This window comes from Trichechus manatus, unplaced genomic scaffold, assembly GCF_000243295.1.
Source record: "Trichechus manatus latirostris isolate Lorelei unplaced genomic scaffold, TriManLat1.0 scaffold00128, whole genome shotgun sequence".
Classification (NCBI taxonomy): domain Eukaryota; kingdom Metazoa; phylum Chordata; class Mammalia; order Sirenia; family Trichechidae; genus Trichechus; species Trichechus manatus.
In genome coordinates, this window is record NW_004444064.1 from 2,633,647 (window position 1) to 2,644,789 (window position 11,143).

The 11,143-nt window shown below is 52.7% G+C and overlaps 1 protein-coding gene across 1 annotated transcript in view; it reads right to left on the bottom strand.

Annotated features, from left to right (window-relative positions):
- PCBP3 (poly(rC) binding protein 3) overlaps positions 1–11,143 on the bottom strand; it is a 187,442-nt gene that overhangs the window by 41,260 nt on the left and 135,039 nt on the right. The window contains exons 5-8 of the mRNA XM_023739057.1: positions 10,610–10,642; positions 10,116–10,232; positions 3,468–3,599; positions 2,674–2,802 (exon numbers count right to left, since the gene is read on the bottom strand). Coding sequence (XP_023594825.1) covers positions 2,674–2,802; positions 3,468–3,599; positions 10,116–10,232; positions 10,610–10,642 — 411 coding nt within the window. The remainder of the gene's footprint in view (positions 1–2,673; positions 2,803–3,467; positions 3,600–10,115; positions 10,233–10,609; positions 10,643–11,143) is intronic.

Genomic DNA, 11,143 nt, shown 5'->3' on the forward strand with positions numbered 1-11,143 from the left:
CTCTCGGAAATCCTGGTGGCACAGCTTCCAGCACCACAGCAACATGAAAGCACTACAGTATGACAAACTGACAAACAGGTGGTAGTCCTTCACCCGGGTCAGAAGTAAATGGCCCTCATTGTCCCCACTGACCCCCCTCAGTTCAGGTGGTCTTCTACATGTGCAGAGGCCATGGGCTTGGTCCTGAAGAGTGAGTCGGAGGGCCCTGAGTCTGGTGGCAGCTAGGTAGCAGTTAGAGGCCTTCGTGTGGAGACTGTGAGTGCAAACAGGCTGAAAGTGGAGGAGATAGTGCAGTGGTGAGTGTGCTGGCTGAAGTCTTCCCCTGCTGGAGTTCCAGATGCTATCACCACCCAGGGGACACTGTCAACCTTGGGCATGATGGGTGACCTTGGGCAGGCTGGGTGACCATGGGCAGGCTGGGTGACCTTGGACAGGCTAGATGATCTTGAGCAGGCTGGATGACCTTGCTGTAAAGTGGGGAAAGGGCTGCCGGGAGGATGCCATGGGCTGACCCAAGCTGGCATTTGTGGTTATGCCTGGCTCCAAGGGAAGCATTTCTGCAGTTATGACCAAACACCATCAAAACTGTCTGTGTGCAGACTGGGGCACGTTCTGATTTCATTGACCAAACCCTAGGTGGAAGAAACCAAAGTCTCCCACATCCTCACCCCAGGCCCACCCTTATCAGGAACAGCCCTTTCATAACTTCAAGAGTATCTGAAGCATACCCCACAACCAAGCCCTAAAATCCTTTAATCCAAAAGGAGATCTTAAAAGCATCTCTTGCTTCATTACCCAGTTACTTTCTATTGACAATGGGTCTACTGTTTCTGGGAGGGTCGTTTTCCATGGTGAGACAACTGCCCCTTGGCCTCGGAGAGCTTTGTACACGGACAAGAAGATCCTAGTCTCAGCTCTGGTATTCAGCCCTTGTCCTGGGCTATGTGCTGGCATCTGAGTCCATGTACATTTCTGTGTTCCCCATCTCACTTAAACCCCATGGGGATCAGGAGAACACAGGCAGTTCCAACCACAGCCAGTGGAATGGGGGCACAGGCTCCCCACCGCACAGGTCATGTTGGCTTCTGTGGGGCTGAGTTGGACCACTGCATTGCGTGGAGACCACTGACAAAACCCCACACCTTGTTTTGAGGAGTGGGGCCTCCCTCTGAATAGGGAAGTGGTAGACACCATCTGCCTGTGGAATGTCGCCCATGTGATTGAACCGCCACTCCGGTGTACCTCCCTGCTTCGTAACTGTGAGTGTGGCCTGCCCAGGGGCCGTGCTCACAGGCTCAGGAAGCTGCATCCTGAGACTGTCCTCTAGGCCTGGCTGGCATGGGAGGCTGTGCAGAGTCACAGGCAGTGGGACACAGCTGCATCACACTATCACCCACAACCAGTTTGTCAGAAAATTTCAAACAAGAATATTTAGAAAAATATTTTTGATATAGTTCAGGAAAATAAAAACTATACTTTTTTTTTAAGTTAACCATGAGGCAGTGGCACCAAACTAAGCATCCCCAGATCTGCTTGACGAGACCCTAGTTGCCGTGGAAACACCAAGAACAGGTGCAAGGATGCTGTCTGCAGTCACCTCCACGGAAGCCAAGGTGACCCTCCTGGCAGGAGCGCCGCAGGCACCAGGGCTGCAAGGTGTCTGGAGCTGTATGAGCGCCCTCAGACCAGGGCCAGAACTGTGACCACCTTTGAAGCGAAAGAAGCACCAGGACATCGTTCTGGAAAACCTGGATGCCCTCCCTCCCTGCAGGACGGGAAGGAATCGTTGGTGAGGGAGTCCCGCTTTTCCAGGGCAGCGCAGGTGAGGACGTGGGGGCCTAGCCCAGCCGAGCTGCTGGAGCCTTTAGTCTGAGGCAGGATTGTTCAGTTTTAACTTAAGGAAAGACCAGAGACCCCACTTAAAGCCTCATGTGTTTGCTTCATTCTGGGTATCCGTAAAATTTACATTTCAGGGTTTCCCCCCCGGATTTCAAGAAGAGCTTTTTTGTTTTTGCCTGTTGTATCTTCTTTACTTCTCTCTTTGTTTTAATCCTTTTATTAACTTATTTCTGTTTTTCTAATGTGGACCTTTCATATGCTTTTTGTTTTGCCCTTTGTACCCTCAGTGGCTGTTCAGACCCCACCATCTGCAGACCCCTGTGACTACAGAGAGAGCCTTTGCATTCCTCATCTAACAAGCAACTTCCTAGCCACCCGGAACGCAAGCCAAAGCTCTCCTCGCCTGCAGCCATGCCCTCTGCTGGAGGGAGGCGGGGGCATCTTCCTGACCCCATCTACTTCCCGCTCCGTGAACTCCCCACAGACTTCCCCACACTGAAGGCTGCTGACCCTTTCCTCAAATCCCTCAGGGAGGGCACAACAGCTTTTCATCCAGTTTCCAGAGTCGGGGCGGGGGCTCGCTCTTCCCTGCACATCCCCTCAGACACCCCATGGGCGACCGTGGTCACCCCACACAGCCAGACGTTGCCCACAGGACACGGGCAGGCACCCGTGCCCAGGACAGCCCCGGCTTGGGTGTGCTGGAGGCCCGGAACCCAATGGGGGCCAGTCACAGCGAGGCTGAGCCGCAGGCTCCCAGGATGACGGGCGGGCCTCTGCCAAGGGCGAGGGAAGCCCCCCCTGAGCTGGCTGTGCCCCGCGGCGACAGTGTACCTCCAGCATCACCACACAGATCTGCTTGACGCACTGGATGATGGCGTCTGGCGTCCCTGAGATGGTCACCGCCCGCTCGGTGGAATTGGGCAGCATGTCCCCTGCCACCTGCACCTGAGCACCTGTGGACTGGAAAGAGGCAGGCATGGAGGAGGAGACAGAGAGGGAGACAGACAGACAGACAGAGGGAGCGCGCCTCGGCAAGGGACTCTCCCCTGGGGGCTGGGCCAGGGCTGTGGGGTCACTCGAACCCCTTCCCTGCCCACACCCCCTCCTCCCTTCTGCCCTAAAATGCTAGGCTGCCTTTCCCGGAGGAAAGGGGATGACCAAGGCTTCTCTTGAGAAAAGCTGGATGTGTGACTGCAACATCCACACCTCACATGGCTTCAGCTGGCTGGGACCTGGAGAGCAGCTGAGTATCCCCCCAAGAGTGAGGCCTGACGGCCCCAGAGGGGAGCCCCAAAGCCTGAGGGTGCACGACCTAACCCCCTGTGCCCTGTCGCAACCAGCCCCCCTACCTGTTTTGGGAGGTGCCGCCCCCCACTCCGGTGGAGGCGCCTCTCCCACAGGGCCCACAGCCCTCTGCTAACATGTGGGTCTGTGCACTTTGCAGGTTTCCCCACGTCTCAACCTCTGTCTGCATACGGAGTCCCCATGCTGTAAGCTTTCTGCAGCAGCAGCAGCAGGACCCAGGCACTGATGTGTGGGGATGGTGCAGATGATGCTCTGTGATGAGGGCCGCCGCACCCCCTAAGGACAGACCCTGCCCCCGGGGCCAGGACAGGGCTCCTTACCTCCCTGATCTCCTTGATCTTGGAACCGCCTTTGCCGATGAGTGAGCCGCACTGGCTGGCGGGGACCACCAGCCTCAGGGTAACCGGGGGCTTGCTGGTGGCAGGGCTATTGCTCATGGAGTTGATGATGTCCTGGGGAGGAGACAGATGCTCCTGCGGACTAGCACATCACACCTCATGCAAACGCCGAGTGCACGTGTGAGTGCGTGAGGACACATTCGCTCCTGTTTCCTCACAGTGCCGCAGCGCCTCCCTGAGCCCGAGTACTCACGGCGTCAGAGTACCTGCGTTACCTCCCCCAGCCCGAGTACTCACGGCGTCAGAGTACCTGCGTTACCTCCCCGAGTCCAAGTACTCACGGCGTCAGAGTACCCGCAGCGCCTCCCTGAGCCCGAGTACTCACGGCGTCAGAGTACCTGCGTTACCTCCCTGAGCCCAGGTACTCATGGCGTCAGAGTACCTGCAGCGCCTCCCTGAGCCCAGGTGGCGCTGAGCACCGGTTTCAGATCCCTGCAGGGCCCCGCCCTCGAGATACTCGCAGTCAGTGGGGACAGTGCAAGCACACCCATGTCCGTGGACAGAGGCTCCTCCCGAGACAGGTAGCGTGCGCAGAGAAGAGTGTAGGGCAGGCCAGCCTCACATGGGACAAGGCGGTGCTGGCCGGATGGACAAGATGGGCATGGAGGGGAAGGGTGTAGCCCTGGGGGCCCTGCACAAGGAGCCAGGCTCACCAGCACTTGCGTCAGAGCAGATGGGTGGGCCTGGAGGGAGACTCACCTGGGCTCTGGGTCAGACACACCCTTATGACCTGGTGAGCCCCTGGAGGGGTTCCATAGACAAGGGTAACACATGTGAGCATGAAGGGTGACTTAAGGAAAGAGGAGGCTACCGACCACACACCGGGCCCAGCTGGGGCAGTGATATGGCAGTAAGGTGGGGAGAAGTGTAGGAAGCCAGGATGACAGGCCGTGTCATCTCTGGGTTGTTTAGGGTATGAGGTAGAAAGTGGCTCTTGGGGTGTGTCTCTGACCCAGAAGGGTGGCCGAGGGGCGGTGAGGGGCAAGCAGTGGGTTGGGACACAGCATCTGGGTGGGCGGGCGGTCTGCGTGAACATGGCTCTGAGGCTCAACGGACAGAGTCTGGGGACTCGTGGGTGTGGTGTCCCTGAGGTCATCAGCATGGCGTGTCCAGCACTGAACCGCACTCACAGTGCACACATGTGAAAAGGTTCTCTGCACACATGCTGGATGGAAACATGAGTTCCCGGAACATTTGCTCAGAGCACCATTTAATCCACTGTTTCCAGGGAGAGGAGGGAGCCCCACAGAGGGGCTTCTGGGAACAGGGGTACAGACAGGGAAGTTGCCGGAATGCTGGCCTCACCTCTATACCACAGGAGACCCTGCGGAAGGCTCTGGGTGGGCTTTGTTACTTGCAGCACCAGGGAACATGGACTAGGAGGAAGCAGCCCAAGGATGGTGACAGAACTCCACATTAAACAGACTCCACCCTCACCGAGCAGAACACAAAATGCTCCCGGGGGCCTTCAGAGAGAGAGAGAAGAGTGAGTGTGCAGACGGATGTGCCTGGCCTCACAGGATGAGAGGATGCTGACCCACAACACCTGAAGCAACCTGTTGGAAACCAACCCCAGCCTCCACAGTGACGGACCCAGCCTGGCCCAGACTTGGCCCCTAATGTTTATCTCCTCCCCCGCTTCCAACTCAGGACCAACCACAGCAGGCAAATATGCTCCTCAACCAATCACAGGACGCCTGCTTCTAGCTGTCCACTTCCAGCCTTCTCACGCCAACAGCCCCATCTGCTCAGCTCCCCCGCTGCCTTCGAGTCTTCGCCAAACAGTGATAGGCTGACCCCTGCTTCAGCAGTGCTGGATAAACAGCCCCCTTGTTCTCTCTGGGTGGTCTGTGTTCATTTCCACAGTGTTCCTGGAGGTCCCACGGAGACACTGCAGTGCCCGTCGCCGTGGACGCCAGCCTTCATCCAGGGGTGGTAACCGCAGGGACCACTTGGGCCTGCTGCTCGCAGCTTGTCTTGTCTGCACCAGTAGAGTACGTCGGCACCAGGTCTGAAGTCCGCTCTCTTTGCGTTAAGTCCTCAACTGTTTGTTCTCAGTTTGGTGCCTTGGTTTTGTCACTGGTCCCATTTGTCTGGCATCCTTGGTGGAATCGGGCCATTCCTTCCTACCCCTTTCTGCTCTCGTTTGTGTCTCCATTTCGTGCTGTTCTCTCTAAAAGCGTGGTTTGTTATAAGAAGAATCACAGGCATAGGCCCTCTAAGCCTGTTGTTGGAGCCAGCCACACATACTGCTGAGTCTCTGCTTCTCACCAGACCAGTGTCCACTTGGAAAAACTTTGCTGTGGGTCTTGAATATTTTCTTCAATTCTTTCAGCTTGAGAAATGCCAAGCATGCTCTTCCTTTTCGGTTTTCTGACTCCAGGTCTTTGCACATTTCATTATAATGTTTTACCTTGTCTTTTCAAGCCACCCTTTGAAATCTTCTGTTCAGCTCTTTTACTTCAACATTTCTTCCATTCACTTTAGCTACTCTGCACTCAAGGGCAAGTTTCAGAATCTCTTCTGACATCCATTTTGTTCCTTTCTTTCTTTCTTGTATTTTTAATGACCTCTTGCCTTCTTCATGCATGATGATATCTTTGATGTCATTCCACAGCTCTTCTGGTCTTTGGTCATTAGCGTTCAGTGCATCAAATCTATTCTTGAGATGGTCTCTAACTTCAGGAGGGACATACAAGGTCAGAGTTTGGCTATCATGGATTTGTTTTAATTTTCTTTAGCTTCAACTTGAACTTGCATATGAGCAATTGATCTGTTTCTCAGGCAGCACCTGGCCTTGTCCTGACTGCTGATATTGAACTTCTCCACTGTCACATCAACCACAGATGTAGTCACTTTGATTCCTGTGTATTCCATCTGGCAAAGTCCACATGTATAGCTGTCTTCAGTGTTGCTGAGAAAAGGTATTTTCTGATGAATAAGTCGTTGGTCTTGGAGAACTCTATCATGGGATCTCCAGCATCTTTTCTATCACCAAGGCCATATTTTCCAACTACTGATCCTTCTTATTTGTTTCCAACTTTCACATTCAAGTCACCAGTAATTATCAAAGCATCTTGATTGCATGTTTGATAATTTCAGACTGCAGCAATAAATAAAAATCTTCAATTTCTTCATCTTTGGCATTAGTAGTTGGTGCATAAATTTGAATAATAGTCAAAGTTGAATGATGGAAGAAGCATCAAAAGATGGAAGGGATACACAGTCACTGTACCAAAAAGGATTGGTTGATGTTCAACCATTTCAGGAGAAAGTATATGATCAAGAATGATGGTACTGAAGGAAGAAGTCCAAGGTGCACTGAAAGCATTGGTGAAAAACAAGGCTCCAGGAATTGATGGAATACCAATTGAGATACTTCAACAAACGAATGCAATGCTGGAAGGCTCACTCGTCTATGCAAGGATATTTGGAAGATAGCTACCTGTCCAACTAACTGGAAGAGATCCATATTCATGCCCATTCCAAAGACTCCTGTCTAATTCCTGTTTTGTTTCTCATCTGCTTGCTTACAATCTTTCTTTTCCCCACTGACTTTAGAACTCTGACTGTTGTCCACCTCTAATGGCCCCTTTTCTCTTTCCTCTCTTTATGATAACTGTTAGGTCAGAACATACTTATTCTAATGTTGTTCTTACATTATCCCAGATGGTAGCCACTGCCCTCGGTCTTACTGACTACTGGATATGCCATCCATCATCAGACACCAGTGATAAAATCTCTGGGCAATTCCCATCTCATCAATGAGACTATAGAGAATTACAGTCAACGGCATTTCCACTTGCACCTACCCAGACAACTGACCTTAAACAAATGAACCTGTGACTTTGATAGTGTCCTTCTCTCCCAGAAAAAGAACGAATTATTACAATCTATTGATCAGACCCTAGGCAATTTTAAATTTAAATACAACAACCTTCATAGGACGATGGACCAAATACTTGCCATGGAAGAGACTAATGGAGATCCAAGTACAGGCATCCCCTGCTTTCCAAAAGCTCGCTTTAGCCACTTCACTTTCATGAAGGACCTACATTAGAACCTGTTTTCACTAACTGAAAGAACTCTGAAGAGGGTTCGCTTTCACGAAAACGACGAAAAGCAGAAATGGCATTCGGCGTTTGTTCTGCATCGAGCTGTTAAAGAGGGAGGGTGTACTCTGAGCAGCAAGAGTGGCACTGCCAAGCTCCTTCCCCAGGCACTAGACTCAGCACCTCAGTTTTTACTATATGTGAGTGTCATTTTAGGTTTTATGTGTTATTTGGTATGATTTGGTAGGTTATTTTTTGGATCTGGGACTGCTCTACTTTCGGATAGCGGGGAAAACCTGTATGTAACCCAGCTAATGTACGGCCTTGTTTCTGACCTTGTTTTATGAACAACTGTTTTTTAGCTGGATCTCCATGTGCCTCCACCTGATACTACTTCCTTTAGGCTCAGGACGCCGGGTCCTGTTTATCTCAGGCGAACACCTCATACACTTCAGGAATGAGACTTATCTGTATACAAAGACTTTAATTCTACAGATCCCCAAGGTTGGTAATTCTGACTCAGATGCAAATTCCAAATGAGGCCACCCTGAGGCACTCCACCTGGGGGAATTACGGAGACATCATTTATGTGAATAGTCGGAGCAGTGTTCTCATTGGTAGCAATCGTACCAATAGAAAAGACTAAGAAACCTATCACTACTGCCGGCAGAAGTTATTAAGGATACCATCCCTGCCCTAGATGGATACAGATCAGTCTCAACTCATTGGCACAAGTAGTTACAGACAATCTCATTGCTTTAGATTTCTTGCTGGCTAGTCTTGATGGTCTCTGTGCCATGGGTAATACTTATTGCTGTACACAGGTCAATGAAACAGGCAAAATGGAGCAGGCTCTATACTGCTTTAAGGATAAAGCTACTTGGTTCTCTAAAGGTTGATCCTCATGGCCTGTGGGATTTGTTCTCTTGGCATGGGTTGTTCAATTGTGGCTCCTGGTTCCAAAGCATCTTGCAAGGACTATTGTTCTTGTTTTTGTCATGGTGGTCATGATGCTGGTCCATTGCACTCCATCCAGAGTCTTAAATCCTTTTGAGCAGCCACGCTATCATCAGATGGCCATGATGATAACCAACAAAAAGGCCAAGGAGATCTCAACGTACGGTGACTATGGAGATGACTGAACACTCTGAGCTGTGAAGATCTGAATCTCTCGCAAGTGAGATAATGACCAAAAGGAGGGGCTAAGAGACTGAATATACAGACAATGGCCAGACCATAGTTGACAAGTGAACTCTGACCCACCATCCCTAAAGCAACCAGCCTGGAAGTGAAACCACAACGTCCAGAGCAGTGGCCCAACCTGGCTGGACCAACAGGAGAAGCCAAATTCGTCTCCAACCAATCACACACGATGCCTGCTTCTAGTTAGCTGACCCCAGACTCCCACATCAACACCTTCATCAGGGTACATCTGAACCTCCTCTTTCTACTCTACAGCTGTCCTGCTCCCTTGCTGCCTCTGAGTCTGCCCAACAGTGATGGGGCTGACCACTGCTGTAGCAGTGCTGGATAAACAGCCCCCTTGTTCTCACATGGAGCCCTGGTGGTGCAGAGGTTAAGAGCTCAGCTGCTAACCAAAAGGTTGGCAGTTCGACTCCACCAGCCGCTCCATGGAGACGCTATGGGGCAGTTCTAGTCTGTCCTACAGGATCACTATGGGACAGAATCGACTTGATGGCAACAAGTTTGGTGTTTTTTTTTTTTTGGTTCATTCTCACGTGGGTGATCTCCATTTATTCCACAAAATCTGTCCCATTTATTTTTGAAAAAAAATTTATCACCAGCTTGATGATCTTCTTTTCATAAACACTAAATGTATCTCTAAATAATTTTTGATAATTTCAAAAAAACTGGAAACACATCAAAACATTCAGATTTAATTCACTGACAACAGAACGAAGGAGTGCCACGCACACGTTTATGTCTTCCTTTGTCTCTATCTAGCCACAGCTAAACCAAGCTACGCAAAGCTTTCCAGGGGGGACTGGCTGCAGTGCTGGTGTGTGGCAGGTGGCGTTCTGGGGACAGGGGACATGCCAGCCAGGCTTATGTAGTGGCTGTGGGAGAGCAGAGAGGCCTGCATGACAGTGGTGGGGGCATGCTGGGGTGTGAGTACGGGCTGAGGGTCAATGGAGGCGGTGTGCCCTGGGTGGAGGGTGGGGTGTGTTGAGGCCGAGCTGCGTGCTCTGGGGGCAGGGTCTGAGGAGCCTTCAGGGAAGCTTCCCCAAGACGCGTGTCAGAAGTGGCTGGCTCAAGGAGGAGAGGGGAGAGACACTGGTGTGATATCAGGTAGACCAGACCAGGGAAGACGCCTGGGGGGAGGAGGAGGTAAGAGGAGCTAAGAGAGCAGACCCTCTGGCATAGCAGGCTTCTGGGTGAGCCTGGGGTGCACCTGTACCCGCATCCCACTGTCCAGACAGCGGGGAGGGGGGCTGGGCCCCTCCCTCCCCTGCCCAGGAGGAGATTCCACATCTGTCTTCGCGAGGGGGCTTCTTACCTCCTCAAACTTGTACGCGATCATGGCGAAGGCCTTGAAGATGGCGTCTGTCGGGCCAGTGATGGTCACGATTCTCTCCGGGCAGTTTCCCTCCGAGATGTTGATTCTTGCACCACTCTAGGGGGCAGCCAGCAGACCCCCATGTCCCAGTTCACACACACAGAAATACAAGCACGACCTGGCTTCCCTGGCTGCTCCCCAACAACTGGAGCAAACAAATCCACTGGGCGCCTGACTGGCAAACCCTGCACTAGTAGCAAAATCCTTGTCAGTAACACCCTTTAGAGTGACATCTGAATTAGCAAAGGGACTTGGCATCACCAAAGTCGCCACGCTTAATGCAGCGTTCACAGGGACGGTGCAGGAGGGGGGCGCACCCCGCTCCCACCCTTACACCTGAGCTGAGGTCCCTGTCCTCCTTCGTGCGTTTCCCCCCCATCCCCGGGGACCGGGTGGGGCTCAGGGCAGGTTTGTGCCGAGGGCGGGACACTCACCTCTTCTCGCATCTTCTTCACAGTCTCCCCCTTCTGGAATAAACATCAGACACGGGGACACGGTGTCACTCAGCCTCCACCTGACAGCAGGCAGGGCGTCGTGGCTGCGTGATGCTGCTGTGCTCCCACCTGCGCCAGCCCAAAGAGCCCGAACCTCCAGGACAGACTAGTGTGACAAGTGGCAAGTGTCCTCCCAGGCCCAGGCCTACCAGGTGCTGTCTGAGAGTCTGACATGGGCTACAACTCATTTAGTCCTACCCCGAGCCTTCTGGGCAGTTACAGGAAGGAAAACTGAGGCACAGGCAGGTGGGGCGGGGGCACGCGCCCAAGGGCACACAGCAGGCAGAGTGGGGCAGGACTCAGACCAAGGGGACCCGGCTTGGCAGCCGTGCTGGGCCACGGCACCACCCAGTCTCATGCATGGCGCACAGGCGGTGTTGGCACACTGTAAAGTGCAGGCAGGGGACTAGCAGTGCCATCTGGGTACTGGAAGGTGCGGGGCACAGGGCAGACGGGCGTGTGCACACTGTAAAG